At 61.0% G+C, this 17,752-nt stretch overlaps 1 protein-coding gene across 3 annotated transcripts; it reads right to left on the reverse strand.

The window, feature by feature from the left end:
* Nucleotides 1-478: 478 nt before the first annotated feature.
* On the reverse strand, nucleotides 479-16,591 carry AVIL (advillin). Of its 3 annotated transcripts, none has more exons than XM_034792584.1 (20): nucleotides 16,395-16,591; nucleotides 14,418-14,513; nucleotides 13,565-13,639; nucleotides 12,728-12,924; nucleotides 12,178-12,286; nucleotides 11,685-11,795; nucleotides 10,544-10,749; nucleotides 10,029-10,107; nucleotides 9,391-9,489; nucleotides 9,034-9,187; nucleotides 8,657-8,757; nucleotides 7,660-7,797; nucleotides 7,391-7,549; nucleotides 6,580-6,759; nucleotides 6,333-6,478; nucleotides 6,115-6,259; nucleotides 4,271-4,459; nucleotides 2,551-2,619; nucleotides 1,579-1,710; nucleotides 479-1,093 (listed from the first exon to the last, which is right to left on the reverse strand). In XM_034792584.1, exons 2-20 carry the CDS (start codon nucleotides 14,481-14,483, stop codon nucleotides 980-982), a joined length of 2,469 nt encoding a protein of 822 aa, XP_034648475.1. In that variant the 5' UTR covers nucleotides 14,484-14,513; nucleotides 16,395-16,591; the 3' UTR covers nucleotides 479-979. The 3 variants fall into 3 exon arrangements, with proteins under 3 accessions (XP_034648475.1, XP_034648477.1, XP_034648474.1); XM_034792586.1 differs by lacking the exon at nucleotides 16,395-16,591 and adding an exon at nucleotides 15,703-15,781; XM_034792583.1 differs by lacking the exon at nucleotides 16,395-16,591 and adding an exon at nucleotides 15,434-15,607.
* Between the last annotated feature and the right edge of the window lie 1,161 nt (nucleotides 16,592-17,752).

Raw genomic sequence — 17,752 nt, forward strand, 5'->3', positions numbered from 1 at the left:
CCTCTTCAGCTGGCTCCAACCTGTGATAAAGGGGCCATGATCTTTGCCTGGAAGAAATTGTTTCAGCCTGTAATAGATCTCTGGCCAGGTGTGTCTCTGCTACGGCCACTCCCCTGGAGACAGAGCTGCAGTGCACGAGGGTGCCTTTTGAGACCCTGCGGCATCCAATCAAGAGGGAGTCTGATCAGTTACCGGCTGCAGCTGTGACACCTTATAGCCTTGGGGAGCTTGTAACTTGGTGCCGCAGTTAAATGCCTGGCTGCTGAAGTGTAGCAGTAGGCGGGGATTTGTGGGTCTTGATTCTGTTTAAGACTCAACATGGACAGAGGCAAGCCTGAAGAAATGGGGGTAAAGAACTTCTTGGCAGGTCCTCGGAGAAATCCACCTGGACACTAGGGAATTAAGTGCAGGCCGCAGCGCTCACACAGTTTTGTCCACCAAGCTTGTTTGGTAGTAAGCATTAATGCACAACATCTAGTTCATATGATACATCTTTATTTTTAAAAAATGACCCAGGCGGGGAGGTTACAGGCAGAAGACTGGCTAGAACTGGCCCTTCTACTGTTCGCAAACTAGCATCACCTGTGTGAGGTGTTCCTCTGGAGAGGAGATGCTAGCAGGTACAGTTGTCCTGCCAACAGCACTAAAGGTTTGAGACAATTGCTGAAGTTTGAAAGCCGGAGCTAGTGATATGTAGTATTTTGTATTCTAGCCTCCTGCGCTTGGCCGGCCGGGTGAAGCTGAAATGCAGCCTGCATGCCTGGCTGCGCGGCCACAAAGGAAATGACATTAAATGTGTATAAAAAGCTAAACTATCAGCTGATCGAATACACGTGCAAGAGTAAAAACCACCCCCCGCCTCCTGTCCATTACTGCATCGGTCCCAGGTGTAGTATAGCCCCGGTAAGCCAGAGCCCACCCCTATGATGTGGGGCTCTGGATGGTTTCTGCCTGTTGGCGGGGCGTGCCATTCTCTTCATTAGAAGAGCCCTTTTTCTTTCTTCAAGTTGATCTGCTTCCAGCTGGGAAGAGCAGCAAATTCCTCCCTCCCGATTCCAAACACAGCCACAAAGTCACTTTCGGAGAGGTAATTCTGGCAGAGAAAAGGCCGGGCAGATTAGCAGGGGTGGGGTGGGGGGCGGTGCAGTGGCCGTGGGAAGGTCATTTTGGAACCTAAGGGGGCGTAGCTAGGTAGGAAGGGAGGCCGGGCTGCTTTTCCGTAGAGCCGAGGAGGCGTTGGGCTGGGACTCGGGCTCTGGCAGCGGAAAGCCGGAGCTGCAGACTAGACAGTTACTAAGAGGAGACAGAAGTTCATGGACTCAATGGAAGCCCAACAACCTGCTGGAACTGCCCAGTCCCAGAAGGTAGCAAGAACCAGGGCAGTGGGTACTCGCTTCTCCCCTTAGGCCTCGCCAATAAACCCTCAGCTCCTCCAGGGTGCTGCTGGCGAGAGGGAAGGTTTTTCAGGACTGGATTCCCAAAGGGGTTTAGGTACCTGTTGAAATCAGTGGGAGTTGGGGGGCTAAAGCCCTGCAGGCTCTGAGGCCAAGCGCCCAAGCTTTGGTCTCCAAAGCTCACCTCTTTCTTGGCCGGGTCTACGTCTCCAGGCAATTCCTCCCTCTGGTTGGTTAGCACTTCTAGAGGGTAGAACTGAGCCACGCCAGCACTCTGGGCCCCAGGGCCGGGAGAGAGAGCTGTCCCGTTCAGATCCTACGCAGGAGAAACCCCGGAGCACGTCAAGTTTGCGCGCTCAGGAGAGGTATGCCCCCTCTCTGCTGAGACTTTGGTCCTAGCTCAGTTAAGTGGCTGCATGAAAGAGCTCCGCGGTCTAGCTGTTCTTGCTGCGATCCCCTCAATTGCATTCAGTCTCCCTGCAGGTCCCCTTACAGTTTCACGTAGCTACAAGATCCCACGTCACCTGTACCCAGAAATGGGCTCTTTTTGCTATGCACTGTTAAACTGCTGTTGTGTTCTACCCCAGAGATGGCTGCATTTCTCTGGCAGGGGAAAGCATTCCTACATGTGCCATTTGCAATGTGCTTCGGGATCTCTCTAGTTGGAAGATGCTAGGTAAACATAGTGGGTTGTCGCTTCAGCTCTCTGAGCACAGCCGTTTGTCTAGGCGCTTAGGGGCTGATTTGTAGCAGTTGTGAGGAGATTAATGGGAGCGGCAGGTGCTCAGCGCTTTAGCGGGGCGGGTGGCTGCCCAGCACAGGGTCTTGCATGAGAAAGGCAGGAAAGACCCAGTGGACATAGGGCACGTAGGAGAGTTTGCCCGCAACCTAGCTATAAGTTGTAAATATGGGCACAGTGGGGCAAGGAGAGACCAGTTGGGGTGTAGCAGCGTGCAGATTCTCTATTTGACTCCCCAGAGGGCCAGACACCTGCTAACCTGGCACGAGGGGACATGTCCCACCCCATGCTCTGCAGCAGGGGGAGACGTGTGGTCAGTTTGCTTCCTGGAAGTCCTCCCTATCTTTGGCCACCTGAGCCGAATCCCACCCAGTTCCAGCCGCCTCCCTCCCACCCTGCACCACAAACACAACTCACAGCCGTGATCCTGACAACAGCACAAGCATCTCCCAGCTCCTCCTTCAGCTGCTCGTAAGTCTTCCCTTCCTGGAAGGACACAGAAAGCGGAGAACCCCATTAGCCATGGTTATAGCAACAACAGGGAGGGTGGAGTGTTGCCCTGTTCACGGGGAGGTGCCCCAAGTGGGTGCAGGACTACCCAGCTGTTACCGTCCCAGAGCGGGGAACGCCTGTGGTCAACCTGGGAATGCAACTAGAGGAGGAGAGAGCAGCTTGAGTGAATCCCTTGTCAGCGAGTCTCCAAAGCCAGAAGGGACCATTGTGATCATCTAGTCTGACCTATAATAAGACAGAGAACTGCCCCAAATAATTCCTAGAGCAGATCGTTCAGAAAAACTGCCAAGCTTGATTTAAAAATGGTCAGTGAAGGAGAATCCACCATGACCCTGGGAAATGGTTCCAGTGGTTAATTACTCTCCCCATTAAAAGCTTTTGCCTTATTTCCTGTCTGAACATGTCTAGCTTCAGCTTCCAGCTGGTGGATCGTGTTCTACCTTTCGCTGCTCGAGCGAAGAGCCCATGGTTAAATATTCGTTCCCCACGTAGCTACTCAGACGGTGATAAATAGATCGAGCTCTTTGAGTCCATCACTACGAGGCAGGTTTCAAATCCTTTCATCATTCGCATGTTGTCAAGTATCAGGGGGTAGCCGTGTTAGTCTGTATCTACAAAAACAACAAAGAGTCTGGTGGCACCTTAAAGACTAACAGATTTATTTGGGCATAAGCTTTCGTGAGTAAAAACCTCACTTCTTTGGATGAAGTTAGGTTTTTACTCACGAAAGCTTATGCCCAAATAAATCTGTTAGTCTTTAAGGTGCCACCAGACTCTTTGTTGTTTTCATCATTCGCGTGGCTCTTCTCTGCCCTGTCTCCAATTTATCAACATCCTTCTTGGATTGTGGGCACCAGAACTGGACCCAGGATTCCTGCCGTGGTCGCACTGGTCCCAAATATGGAGGCAAAATAACTTCTCTCTCCTCCTACTCGAGATTCACCTGGTTATGCAGCCCAGGATCCCATTAGATCTTTTGGCCACCACATCACACTGGGAGCTCATGTTCAGCTGGGTGGCCATCATGCTCCCCAGGATAGAGTCCCCCACACCGTGAGGATGGCCTATCTTCCTTGTTCCTAGATCTTTACATTTAGCCTTATTAAAACGCATGTTGTTTGTTCGCACACAGTTGACCAAGCGCTCCAGGCTGCTGGAAATGAGTGACCTGTCCTCTTCTCTGGCCCAGCCTTATTCCTTATGTTGCCTTGACTTTCTCCTCCCCTCTTTACATTCTCCATCGTTCCCACGCGAGTGAGAGGAGAGAAGAAACTGGAGACTTGAGTGTGGAGATCAGCCAGGCCTCCAGCCTCCGGGGAAAGGCAGTGGATACTGGGCAGCGGACTCCCCTGTGTGCCTTCAACAATCTCCCCCTTGACTCCTTATCAGCAACCAAAAAGCCCTCACTGGTCCCTGCTAGTCTAAGGCTCCGTTTCCTTTTCCCCAACTGCTCAAGGCCAGGCCCTGGGTTAGCAGAGAGGAGAGGCAGGTGCCCCGGACTGTGCACTCTGATCCAGAGCAGCAGATGAGCATGAGAAACCCTGCCCCATCTCCCGGCTGGAGCCGCCCGCCCCACTCTCCCACCAGCGTGCTGTGCCCAGGCTTCCACCTTATTTATACTCACGCTCCATTTGTGTGGGTCCCAGGCTACGAACCACCCCGTGAAGTTGGGGGGCTCAAAGCCCTGCTTGACCACCAAGATGGGCGTGTCAGTGTCCCTCCCGCTGGGGTGGGTGTGGAGATATTCCCAAGCAGTGGCCAGCGCTGCCTCCTTCTCCGTGACGTTAGCGTCCGTCCCGAGCCACAAGAAGACCTGCAAGGGGAAAAGTCTCACTGGTCAGTGGAACGCAAGTTAGCCAGGCACGGAAACGTAGGGTTACCATCCATCCGTATTTCCCCGGACATGTCCGGCTTTTGCGTCTCTAAATAGCCGTCCGGGAGGAATTGGTAACAAGGTTAAAATGTCCGGGGGTTTTTTCTCCCTCGCCTCCCTCCCTCCCTTCCATGCAGAATGTGGCTGCTGATTGGGCAGCTGGGCCGATTGACCTGCTCCCATTGGCCTCCAGCAGCCAGAGCCCTCCCCTGCTCCCCCGGCCCTCTTTCTGCAGCCCTGTGTAACACACAAACCGACCCACCGGGCAGCGTGTTTTGCAAACACGTGGATCCAGAATGGTAAGGGGAGTCCGGGGGGAGCAGTCAGGGAGCGGGGGAGTGCTGGATGGCCTCCACCTGCCATCCCCCTCCACGCGTCCCCCCTCCCCCGTGGACCCCTCCTCCCTGCCTGCCTCTCCCTTGTCTGCTTGTACTGCCAGCGCCAGCAGCAACTGCTGTCTGCTGCCCCCGGGTCCTAGTGCCCCCATCCACTAATGGGAAGACAGGCTGCCCTTACCCTGCTCTTCCACCCTAGTCCTGAGCCTCTCCAATGCCCCAAAACCTTCAGCCCCAGCCCTCATTCCCCCACACCCTAATCCTCTGCTCCATCCCTGAGCCCCCTCCTGCATCATGAACCCCTCATCCTCAGACCCACAGCCCTCACCCCTGCATCCCCTCCTATCCCCAAACTCCCTCCCAAACCCCCTCCCCCTTCCTACACACACCCTCCTGCCCTCAAACTCCCTCCCAAAACCTGCACCCCCTCCCTTTGCACCGCCTCCCACCCCCAAACTCTATCCCAAAACCTGCACCCTGCACCCCTCCTGCACCCTAATCCCCAGCCCAGGACCTGCACCATAGACCTCCTTCCCCCACCCAACCGCCCTCCCAGAGCCTTAGGCAGGTGCGGGGGGGGGGTTCTGGGCACCACCAAAATTTCTACAACCCTGCCACCCATTTGAGTGGATAAGGATCAGGGCAGTCAGGGGACAGGTAGGGTCCTGGGGGGGGGGCAGTTAGGGTCGGGGGTTCTCAGCAGGGGGCAGTCAGGGGACAAGAAGCAGGGGGGGTTGGGGTTCTGAGGGGGGCAGTCAGGGGGTGGGAAGTGGGAGGGAGTGGATGGGGCGGGGCTTCCCCCCCCCCGCACTGTCCTCTTTTTTGATTGTGGAAATATGGTAACCCTACGGGAACGGGACTGGAGCCGAAGCTTAAGGCCAGAAGGGCTGGTTGTAATAACCTGGTCGACCTCCTGCTTAACAGAGGCCAAAGAACCTCAGCTGGGATTTGTGCATCGTCCAGTCTTGGGTCCCCCCCCTCCCCCAGCTCTACCAATGCCCCTCAATCCTGACCCGCAGCCCCCCCTGCTAGTCCAGCTCCAAGTTCCCCAGACAGCCAGTTCTACCAGGACCCCCCTGACCTGTAGCCAACCCCTCCACCATCCCACTTCTGGGCAACTCTCACACTGGGACAGCTGATGTGTCCTTAGTTAAAAAGCCCCCTGGAAAACCCACATCCCAGGAATTTTCCTGGCTGACAGGCGCCCCTGTTCGGGGCTGGGCAAACAGGGAACCAGTGGCTTTTGCTCTCCCAGCGCACCTGGTCCCACGTGTCGAGCAGCATGACATCGCTTTCGCTCAGGTCATCCTGGCCGAAGTCGGTCACTTCCGTCACCACGAAGCGTCCCGTCTTGTTGGAGCATTCAAAGAGCCGGGGCGGGTTCTCTGGGACCTCCTGCTGGAGCCTGCAACACACAGCTCCTTCAGCAACCCTCCCCAGCTGAGCCGGGCAGTGCAACCCGCTCTGTGCCCTGGTACCTTTTATCGCTGGCGTAAGGGGCTTTGCCTCCCAGCACTTCCCAGAACACTGCTGGCTCCTGCCCTTCGGCCACGGTTTCCTGGGTGCCGTCACAGATGGTTGCAGCCAGCTGCTTCGCCATTTCCCGCTCGTCCCCGCTGGAGCCCTGGCGGGCAAGGAGACAAGCTGGCATTCGCTGTTGGTGGCACACGGCGACGGGGGAGGGCCGCTCGCGGGCGGGTTCGCTTCCCACTGGCTGCCCCTTACCTTGCCGTACCACAGGTAGTGCTCGGTCTGGGTCCGGAGCAGGAAGACGTCGTTGGAGTTGAGCGACGAGGCGAACGCCGGGACTTCCATGGCTTTGGTGTTGGACTGGTCGGTTCCATGGATCTGAAAGAGCCTCACGGGCGGTTCCGGTTCGTTGCTGCTTGTCCTGGATGTCCCACCCTAGAGAGAAGTGGTGGGGGGGAACCAAGCCCCGGTGCCTGAGACTGAGCCCCAGCAGGGCCCCAGGAGAGAGAGAGCGGGGCCTAGTGGTTCCAGGTGGGTTACGGCAGGCACAGGTAGGGTCCGTGCTGGGGAAGGAGAGAGCTACCGGGGGAACCTCATGCTGCAGAGGGTTTGGAGGGAGGCCATCACAGCTGGGAATGGGGAAAGGATCCACCTCCAGCCTCCGCACAGTAGTTATTGCTCCAAGCCCGCCTGCTTCTACCTCACTCCAGCAACAAGCGGGGTGTGGGGAGGAAGAGTCTAGGCCCTGTAACTGAGGCAGTGTGGAACAGACACCTGGGTTCCATTCTCAGTTCTGCCACTGATCTACTGCATGACCATGGGCAAGTCCCTTCCCCCCGCTTCATGCCTCAGTTTCCCCTTCCAGCCCTTGTCCGTTGTAGATGGTGCTTTTCGGGGAAAAGGCTTCCTCCAGCTCTGTGTTCGTGCAGTCCCTGGCGCAAAGGGGCCTTGATCTTGGCAGCAGCCTCTAATTGAAACAGCAGCTGCCCCAGTGACTGGAAAATCCAGCCCAGCGTCTCCTGCCCCCAGCCTCCCCTTCACCCTGCTCCCGCCGGCGCGGCCGTACCTCGAAGATGACCAGCTTCCCTTTGAAGATGGCCAGGAAGTGGCGCGGCTCCTTGCCCATGCTCACGCGCACCTGCACCGGCTCCCCGGCAAACTGCCGGTCCACTTCCACCGCCTGGTACGCGGAGGCGGCCAGCTCATCCGGCGTGGCGTGCCGACCCTGGGTACGCACAGAGGAGCCAGCTCAGACCGGCGGCCCGGAGGAGTCTCCGCTCCCGCGGGCGAGGCAAGGCACCGTGAAGCAGAGACGGGGCGCCGGGTTCTGCCTACCTGCCAGATGTACAGGATGTAGCGGGGCTGGTGGTTCACGCCGTAGGTGTAAAGCACCAGGTAACAGTCTCCGCCGTAGAAGAAGCCGTGCCACTGGGATTCCACCGGCGCCAGCTCCAGATTCTCGATCCTCCAGACCTAGAGCGAACGGAAGTGATGTTAGCGCAGGAATCGTAGCGCTGGGCTCTTCAGGCGGCCGGTCGGTCCACGCTGATCCCGGGACGAGGGCGGTCTTTGTAACGCGGCCGTTAAAAGCAGGTTCCCCTCCCCCAGACTCAAACTGTTGCCCCATAGCATAGGGAGCTTTGCCTTATGGGGAGGCCGCACCCCACCCATTCCCTGCACAAAGCTTGGAAGGGGAAGGGGGCCGTGGGAAAATCAGCCAGACGCGGGACCCTCTTTGGGGCAGGAGCTTGCGCAAAGGGGCGTGGGCCCTCCCCAATCAGTGGGGGCACAGAACACCTCCAGCCCAGCCAGGGCGGGAGATGACAGCTCCTTTGGCCCTGGGGCTGCAGCAGGGAGAACCAGATCCTCCGGCACTGGGGAGAGTGAGCTCCACCACCCCAGGGCCCACTGCCCCAAGGCCGTGGGGGAGAGCCAGCTCCTCTGGCCACGGGGAGGGCGGGGCCCCAGAAAGTGCCCCTCCGAAAGCAGCCAGATTTTTATTCCTGTGTACGCCCCTGCTTCGGGTCATTCAGAAGGTCTGGCCCGCTCAGCCCAGAGACGCCGCGAGCCACTCGGGCGTCTTCCGTGTGTGGCCAGGCCCGACGACTAAGGATTCCCAAGCCACTCGCAGGCGCGGGACTCCCCTGGGGCTTGCCAGCTTGGGCACTGCGACGGGCACGAGGGCCCCAGGCTGCACCCCAGCGAGCGGAGGGGCCCGGGTTCCCCTGGTCCCAGTAGCCACGGGGGCTAAAGAGACACCTGCCCTGCCAGGGAAAGGGCAGAGGGGTCACTCAACAGAGCATTCGGCTTCAGTGCGGCTCGCGGCTCCTACCTCCACCTTCCCTTCCCCGTTATCCACCATCCGCTCCTGGGCGGCCAGCTCGGGCCGGGCGTGCAGCAGCGTGGCATCAAACTTTTCCTGGCTGACTTTGGCTGCAAAAAAAAAGAGCATCAGGGTTTGGGCAGTAGCCTAGCAGGAGAGAGGGAGCAGCAGATGTGGGCGTCAGGGCCGCAGCTATTAGCGTGGACCCTATAGCCCACAGCGTCTACCTCTATACGCTGTATCCCGGCACCCTGGGGAAGACCTCGGCATGGGGGGTAGGGGGCTAGTTTAGGAAACGACCAGAGCAGCCCCGTGTCTCCCTGCAGGCTGGGGGGAAGGCAGCCGTGCACGGCGCGAGCTCCAGGAGAGAGGAGGCTCTTCCTTACCCACTTTGCCAGCGCTGTAGGCTTTGCCCAGCCCCACCGTCTGGTCCCGGACGGCCCATGTCTGGAATAGCTGCTTGAACATGGCGGATTCGGCTCCGTCGTTCACCGTCTCCACGTTGGTGCCGTAGGGGTAGCCCTTCATGTTGATGAACTCCTGCCGGGCCGGGGGCGGAAAGCGGCAAGGAGCCCGGTCAGGGGGGCGACCCGGATGCCCGGCCCGGGGCCCCCACCCTCTGGCGGCAGGGAGTCAGGAATCCTGCATTCACTCCAGGCCCCCAGCTCGTCCCCGGTCTGTATCGGCTCCTCCCCCTCCCCGCATCACAGTTAGCGAGACCCCTCCCCTAACCTCGGTCCTACCAGAGCTTTGGCCATGGCTGTTTGCTTCTCTGCCTTGGTAGCCCCCTTCCCCTTCCAGACGTAGATCTTGGTCCCGGCGTGATCCAGGATGTAGCAGTCCTGGGGAGGAAAAGGTTAAACCACTTCCTGGGGCTGCTGATTTGGCCCCATGCTAGGCTCCCCTGCCTTGCCCTATAAGGCGCGAAGGGGGGGTTGGGGCTTAAAATGGGGCGCAAGGGATCCAATCAGGCACCATGCACCAGTTCGGGGGGCTTCCCGGACCACACCCCAGCGCTCAGTCCAGCCCCGGATTGAAGGGGACGTAGGAGTTGCCAGAGTGGATCAGCCTCGACGTCCATCCAGCCCTGTCTCCTGTCTCTGACAGCGGCCAGCGCCAGACGCGGCAAAGGAAGGCACAAGAAGCCAGCAGATGCGGGAGGATCTGGTCCCCCGATCCCCCGCCCCAGTCTCAGAGTTAGCCCCATCCTGCAAAGAGGACTCTATATGGCTGGGGACGCAGGGCAGAGCCGGGCAGGCAGAAGTGGGGCTCTGGGTGAAGTGGAGTGACAGGAGCAGAGCCCCAGGACGCAGAGGTGGGTTTTAAATGGCACATGGCGAAAGTCCCGACGATGCCCCAGGAGCCCCCGTCTTTCACTCACGTCATGGTTCAACAGCTCCTGCACCAGCGGCCTCGTGGCCTCTTCCAGCACCTGCATTTTCCCTCCGGAGTCCGAGACGCTAGAGAAAGGAGAGGGGTGGATTTATTCCCATGGCAGCCGGGGATGTGGGGACTTCCGAGCCCAGGAGAGGAGCAGACGCCAGGGCAATCCGATGGGACAGTTTCCACCCGCTCCCCTTTCTACTGGTCTCTCGGGCACGGGGCAGTCAGGGCCCATCCCAACGATGCTGCAGCAAATCTAGGAGCCACCAGGAGCCCTGCTTGGTTTGTGAATTCACCAGCCGCGCTGGGAGCGGTCGGGGGTGTCCCTGGAGGAAGATCCCCGAGGAACAAAACCCAGCCAGCTCCGTTGCGCTTGGATCAATCTAAGCCTGTGTGAGAGCTGCGAGGGATGGGAAGTGAGGCCAGTCAAACGCCCTGGAGCTAGCGAGATGGGGAAGCCTCTGTATGATGCGCCCCCCCGCTGCTTTGCACTGCACCCTCCTCCCCGCTTACCGATAGAGCAGGACGGTGGCCTTCTGCTGCTGGTCCACCACCTCGTCCGGGGTGCTGGGTTTGATCTTCCGCGGCCTGTCCCCGAGCACGCTCTGTAGCGCTGTTGTCAGCTCCGGGCTGGCTCCCTCCTGGTCGCCGTCCACCACCCTGATCTCCGCCCGCCCCCCGCGCTCCCGGTCGCGGATGTCTTTGGCCAGGAGCATGGCCTAAATGAGACCCCCCGAAGAGACCAATCATCGGCTCCCCGCAGCGCACTGCGCAAAGGCACCAGATCGCCCCCACCCAAGAGCCTGTGCTGTCTGAAAAGGCAGGACGGCCGGACACGGAGGGGACAGGTGAAGGGCAGATCACAGACTGAGTACAAACACAGACCGGCCTCGGCACCCCGCACGCTCACCTGGTCTGTGGAGAGAGGAACCAGCGCTCGCCAAATGCCCTTCCAGGGTGTCGTACAGAACGCACCCATCTCTAGGGCGCTGGTTCCGAGCCAGCCCGTAGGGCCAGGGAGCGGGATACAGGCCTTTCCCCTCTAGGGCGCTGGTTCCGATCCAGCCCGTAGGGCCAGGGAGCGGGATACAGGCCTTTCCCCTCTAGTGTGCTGGTTCCGAGCCAGCCCGTAGGGTCAGGGAGCGGGATACAGGCCTTTCCCCTCTAGGGCGCTGGTTCCGAGCCAGCCCGTAGGGCCAGGGAGCGGGATACAGGCCTTTCCCCTCTACGGCGCTGGTTCCGAGCCAGTCCAGTAGGGCCAGGGAGCGGGATACAGGCCTTTCCCCTCTAGGGGGCTGGTTCCGATCCAGCCCAGTAGGGCCAGGGAGCGGGATACAGGCCTTTCCCCTCTAGGGCGCTGGTTCCGATCCAGCCCGTAGGGCCAGGGAGCGGGATACAGGCCTTTCCCCTCTAGTGTGCTGGTTCCGAGCCAGCCCGTAGGGTCAGGGAGCGGGATACAGGCCTTTCCCCTCTAGGGCGCTGGTTCCGAGCCAGCCCAGTAGGGCCAGGGAGCGGGATACAGGCCTTTCTCCTCTAGGGGGCTGGTTCTGATCCAGATCCAGGGGAAGGAGAATGCTCCAAACTTCCCTTCCCTACAGCGGAAGGAGTAATCAGAATCTCGGGCAGGGTGGGGCAGGTCCAGCGAGGTTCCTACCTTCAGCCGCTCCTTGGTGTTGCTCTCGGGGCCGTTCCACTGAATAATGACCTTCCCCAGGTCCAGCAGGAACACGTCCCCCAGGTTAAAACTGTCCCAGCTCATCTCCACCTGCGGCCGGGGGCAGGGGAACAGAGAGGAGGCCGTGAGGAGGTTGGCACCAGGGGAAGCGGGAGGACCGAGCGGCAGTGGCCCTGGTGGCACTGAAATGGGAAGGGCACTGGTAGGACGGTCAGTGGGGCAGCCGCCATGCTGGGGGAATCGGGAGGCAGGGACTGCGCCAGCACTAGGGTGGGAAGGCAGCGGGGGCATGGGGTGGGTGGAGCGTTGGCTCTACCAGGAAGGCAGTGGCAACGCTGGCCCCAGGGAATCAGAGGCCAGGGGACGCAGGGGAGAAGGGAGGCTGCCTTGCGATAGGACAGGCGGTGGCCCAGGCCAAGGTCGGGAGGTGGAGGCCGCGCTGGCCGGCACAGGTGCCGGAGCCCAGGCTCACCTCGGTGGCCGTGACGTTCCGTCTCCCCTTGACGTGCAGCAGGCGCCGGACGTTGTAGACGTTGGTCTCCACGTGTGTCATCCCTGAAGCCACGCCGCCCTTCTTGTAGCTGGGGGAGAGGGGCAGGGGAAGGGTGAGCGTCCACAGCAGGGAAGGGGGACCCGGGCCAACCCGGCAGGGAGGAAGGGCCGTCACAGGGCAGGAAGGGGAGACACAAACGCGGGGTGCCAGGACCGTCCTCACCCCAGCAAACACGGCCCCGTCACCCCCCAGCCCCAGAAGGTGCTACAGCCACAGCTCCTTGCAATACTTGCAGGCTGACGTCCCCGCCTGGGGGCTGGGTGGGTGGGGTGGTCTGTAGGCCACACCCTCCCCCAGACGTCCCCGCGTGGGGGCTGGGTGGGTGGGGACGGTCTGTAGGCCACACACGCCCAGGACGTCTGGGTGGGGTGGGCAGCCGGAGTGAGATCCTGTCCCTCCATGTGGCTCCAAGCGGGAGGATCGGTTGGTCAGGCCCACCAGGACCAGGGCCCCTCGGCCTCCTACTCACATGATGCCCTGCTTGAAGTAGCCTTTGAAGAGGTCCGACTCGTGGCCCTGCACCTCCCGGTGCTGCACGGGGCCCCCGCCCAGGTAGTCGTCCAGCTGGGTGGTGTAGATGGCGGCACAGCCCTGCTCGTCCTGCGAGGAGCTCTTCCCGACCCAGTAATGGATGTCGTAGGCCAGGACGCTGCCCGAGCGCCGGGTCTGCAGCAGGGACAGAGTCCGAGGAGTGACCCTGCGTCTTCCCCGCCGATCAGACCAGCATCAGGACTGCCGGGGGCCAGGTGCTCCCGGATCCCAGCTGGCAGATGTCCCCTCCTCCACTGCATGGGGGAGGGAGGGAGGGAATTTCTTCCTGACACCCTGCCCTGCTACAACTGGGGATCAGTTTGTCAGGGCCCACCCGGAAGCCGAAACAGACAAGCCCTCCTTGCTCTATCCTCACTCACGCGCTAATCCTAACCAGAACGATTGCCTCCAAATCATGTGGCAGGGAGTCCCACAGGCTAACAGGACGTCGCACAGACCATTTCCTTTTGTCAAGCTTAAACCTACTGCTGTTGCTTTCGCCTTTCATCGGCGCTACTCTCCCCTCCCCCCTCCCCCCCCCACACCTTCTCTGCAGCTCTTCCAAGGCGGAGGGGAGGGGGGCGGAAGGAGGAAATGGAAGAGATCAGCCTTGCAAAGCAGCCTCCCGAGCTGCTTGTCTGTCCCACACCCGTCAGGGTTAAAGCAGAGCGAGGGGCCCTGGAGCGAGTCCCAGCAGGTCGGCGGCCTGGGGGACGGGACGGGGGTTAATGACCCTCCCCCCCAGCAGGGGTGGCGGCTCCCTGGGGACACTCACCGAGAGGAGGACGTAGCAGTCGCCCTCGTAGAAACTGCCGTGGGATTTCGGAGGCACCTGCACCAGCTCCATTTTCTGGGGGGAGGCAGAAGTGCATTGAGACCAGAGCAGCCCCTCTTGTCCTGGCGTCAGCAATGGGGCACACAACAGCCCCCCTCCCAGAGTGTCCCTCACCCCCCCCCCCCACCAGCAGCTCAGCCGAAATGGTGCGTTGGGTGTGCACCCAAGGGGAAAAGCACCAGCCAGACTCTCCCCGGTGGCCACCCAGAGCCCATGGGCCGCTCAGCTCCCCCAGACAGGGCAGGGCCGGCAAAAGGAAGAGGCAGGAGGGAGGAGCCGGCTGGGCCATCAGGGATCTGGTCAGAAGCCTACGGAGTTGGGGGTGAGCATTGGCCTGGTGGTCGGCAACAATGCAGCCACCTCTGGGGGGTGGAATGGCAGCTGTTTATGGAAGTCCTGCACGTCCACCACTGGAATGCAGCCACCTCTGGGGAGGGGCACGGCAGCTGTTTATGGGAGTACTCCACATGGATCACCAGGGGCACGGGGCAGCTGTGCCAGCAATGCTACACCATCGTTTGGGACAGGAAGTGAAGACGCCCACCTGGACACTGGAGCCTTTAGGGACGCAGAGCATAAAGGGCTGGAATTGGAATTAGGCCGGGGCATCGCACCCCAGCCCAGCCCCCATGAAAGGGCCGTGGGAAAAGACAAGTGGCCCGCTGGAAGCACTCGCTAGCCCACTGCCCATACCCCTTTCTTCTGCACCCTGGAGGTCTCCCAGCCAAGCCCTCGTTACCAGGCCAGACCCGGCTTAGCTTGGGAACTCCAAGGGGACCCCAGCCCCACTTACCTCGACCCTCCAGACGATGACGCCGGGCATGTTGTTAACCGCCTTGAAAGCGCTGCTCAGAGCCATCGCGCCCTGCGCCGGGGACTCACCGGGGAGCTGCTGGGCAAGACGGGACAGTCAGCCCAGAGCCAAGGCCAGCCCACCCCCGACACTGCAGCCGCACACGTCCCAGCTGAGCCAGCCAGGGGTGTAAAAAGCTTCTGTAAAAGCCTTGCCCGGAAGCTGCGTGCTCTGGGGGGGGGGGGATTAAAGGGGTGAAGCGAGGCAATGTGGGGTAGGGGATCCCCCAAATCGCACGAGATGGGACCCAAGCAGCTCAGCAGGGTGCACCATCCATATGAGACCACCCCACCCCCAAGGGCCAGCCCGGATCCTGTCTGCAGGGGCTGCCTGGGACCCAGGAGAGGTGGATGTTCCTCGGGGGTGATGCGTGCAGCGTGAATCAGCAGCCAACGCCCAGGAGAAGCTCCCCCCCCCACGTGTCTCGCAGCACTGGGGATCTGCCCCACCCCACATCTCAGGGGCTCACCTCTGCAGCTGTCCCCCTCCCCCGAGTGATGCTAAAGGCTGGTGCCTGGTATTTGGGGCTTTCCCTTGGAGCCAGAGCTCACCAGCTCCTCAGGATCATTCCCCCGCCTCTCCCTGAGTCACGCCAGCCAGGGTTTGGGAGACTCCATGGCCCCTTTAAGGAGGAATTCTCCTTCCCAGGCCTGGCCTGCCCCCCCCCCCCCCCCCCCCAAGCAGATGGAAGCTGTTAGGGCATGTGGGCCCCACCCAGCTGGTTCTTGTGCCACCCCAACCGGAGTCAGGCCGAGCTGCGCATTCACACTGCACAGCAGCCTCTCCCGCCCTCCCTGCACCGGCGGGGATGGAGCCCAGCAGAGAGCAGGTTTTCTAAGCTCTGGACCCATTCTCCATGCCCTAGTCCCGGGCTGGGCGCCTCTGGCTTCGCGGGGGTCAGTGGCTTCGCCAACACAGCCAGGGCTCAGACCCAAGGGCACCCTGCGGATACTTACGAACACCACAGGGATCTCTCCTGCCCACTGGGTGCTCCCTGCCTGGGGTGGGTCCAGCTACCCAGCACGCTGGCCCGGGGCACAGACGGGGCGTGGGCCCTGCTCTAGCCACGCTGCCCGTTGCACTGCAGGGAGGGACACGCCCTGACTGCAGGCTCTGGAGGAGAATGGGTTCGAGGGGCCGGGCTCACGGCAGCCCAAACCGTAACCGCTCCCCCCCCACGCCCCCCCCAGTTTTCAGTCATTGAAGCCAGATGGTGTAACCTGACCCAGGGAGCCGGCCCAGCCGCAGCGCTAGGAGAGCCTCAGCTCGGTGAGACACCATCAGCTGGGTTTGATTAGCCAGGAATGTGCTGGTTTCGGGGCTGGGCGAGGCGGTGTTGGCAGAGACAGTTCACACTGGTTCGTTCCTCTCCGACATGGCCAGCCCTTTCCGACCATTGCCCGATCGCAGGGCAGGCGTCTGCTCGTGCTGAGCCCCTGGGAGGAAAACCCCCAGGGCCAGACTTCCCCTCCCCATGTGGCACCAGCTAACCCAGTACTGGGAAACCTGGCATGGCGTTCCCTGATCCAACCCTTGGTTGGCACCAGTTCCTCCTGCCTAGGGCGCAAGCGATGGACGCTCTCGGATCCTGCCTCAGCTGGGATCTCTTCCCCCACCCCGTTTAGCTCTACCTTAATTCAATACTTTTCACTCCTCTTTCCCTGCCCGAGTCGCCGCCGAGGGCCCTTGCCAGTTCTCTCATTAAACAGCCACATGGTGGCATTATGCACCAGGAGCCCAACAGGAATGGGGGGGGGCTTCAAGTTACTTCTCTGAGCCCCAGCTATAACCCTCTGCCCTGAGCCCCACAGATCTGGGGCCAGCTCAGCCAGCCCCTCTCCCTCACCCAAGGCAGGAGTGGTCCCTAAGGCCGCTGATCTAGGTCTTCGGCCACCCCAAAGTCAGGCCGGGACTCACCTGAATTCGCTGCTGTCCTCTGCAGACGGCTGTTGAGGAGACCCCGGGGCAGCTGCTGGCACGAGCCCCAGTCACCCGGCGCGCCCGGACCCAGGCGTTATATTTGCCTGAGTTTGCATCTCAGCCGCCTTTGGGCGACCCTGGCCAATGAGCACTGGGCTGGGCGCACGCTCCACATAGGCAAAGCAGAGGGAAAGCAGTTATTTGTTCCTGGTCAAAGCACTGAAGGGGGGGTGGGAGGCGGAGGGGGGCGCAAGGACTCGAAGGCCAGCACCGCCTGGCTTCCTCCGTCCACGCCCTCTTCCCATCGATTTTTCTTAAGTGCTCGGGCTGATTAATAATTCAAAGGGGAGGGGGGAAAATTAACCACACGCGGGCGACATGCACGGAGCCGAGGCAGGAGATGGGGTGGGGGGAGGAGCTGAGCCCTGAAGGGGGCAGCTCTTACCCTGCAGTGAGGGGGCACCAGAGATGGCGGGTGGGGGGAGAAATAACAGCAGCAAGATAAGCAACTAATAAAGGGGACAGGCCCAGGAAAGGGGGCCCCAGGGTGTCTCCATCCTCCCCTTGTTGGAGGGCTTGGACACGCCCCACAGCCCCTCCTGCCCCCCTGGAGCGTAAGGCCCACCCCAGCGCCAAACATCTGGGCTCTGGCTGGTGACAGTCAACCATCTCCTGAGCAGACCAGGCCTGCGGCGGTAGGTTATGAGTGTCCTGGCCCGTGCGCGGCCATCCCCAGAGCCGGAGCAGCTCTTGCTACCTCAATACCAGGAGGTTAACGGCATTGGCCCCAAGCCCAGAGCTGGCCCCTTGCTGCAAGGGGGGCGGGGGAGAGGCACACGGCCATGAACCACGAGCCCTTCGGGAAATTAGCATCACACGGATCACGCTGCGGATCCTATTAACCTAACGGCCGCCGGGGCGGGGACGACTCTGGGAAAGCAGAAGCCGCTGACCCAGCAAAGGGACAGAGCAGCACCGCCTGCCCGCTGCCTTGAGGGCGCAGATCCAGCATCGTTCCCCCGCCGCCCCCGGCTTCGGCAGCCATGATCCCACGGAGCGGGGAGGGACGCTTTGCCCAAGGCCTGGACTGGGGCACCCCCAGCCTGCTGGGAGTCAGCCCAGCCACAGGGATCCAGCAGGGACTTCTAGGCCTTTCCCATCTCCCACCCCCGCAGGGGGCCTCCTTAGCAAACCCCATCCAGGGCCAGAGCCGTGGCCCACCGCCAGCCCGACGCTGCACCCTTTGCATCCTAGGCCCCTGCTCTCTAGACCCGTAGCTTGCTCCACGCCAACACGCCACTTTCCAGACTTCTGCCGGCATTCTGGTCAGCCGGGGTAGCATTGCCTAGAGGGTA

The sequence above is a fragment of the Trachemys scripta genome, chromosome 16 (assembly GCF_013100865.1).
Source record: "Trachemys scripta elegans isolate TJP31775 chromosome 16, CAS_Tse_1.0, whole genome shotgun sequence".
Taxonomy (NCBI): Eukaryota; Metazoa; Chordata; order Testudines; family Emydidae; genus Trachemys; species Trachemys scripta.

Bases quoted from the DNA above. Each gene is read 5' to 3' on its own strand.
- AVIL (XM_034792584.1), bottom strand. From the start codon at position 14,483: ATGGCTCTGAGCAGCGCTTTCAAGGCGGTTAACAACATGCCCGGCGTC. The intron at 12,925-13,564 runs GTGAGTGTCCCC...TCCCTGCTGCAG, and splicing joins ACTGCTACGTCCTCCTCTCG to ACCCGGCGCTCGGGCAGCGT. The intron at 10,108-10,543 runs GTAAGCGGGGAG...TCCTTTCTCTAG, and splicing joins GCCACCGTCCTGCTCTATCG to CGTCTCGGACTCCGGAGGGA.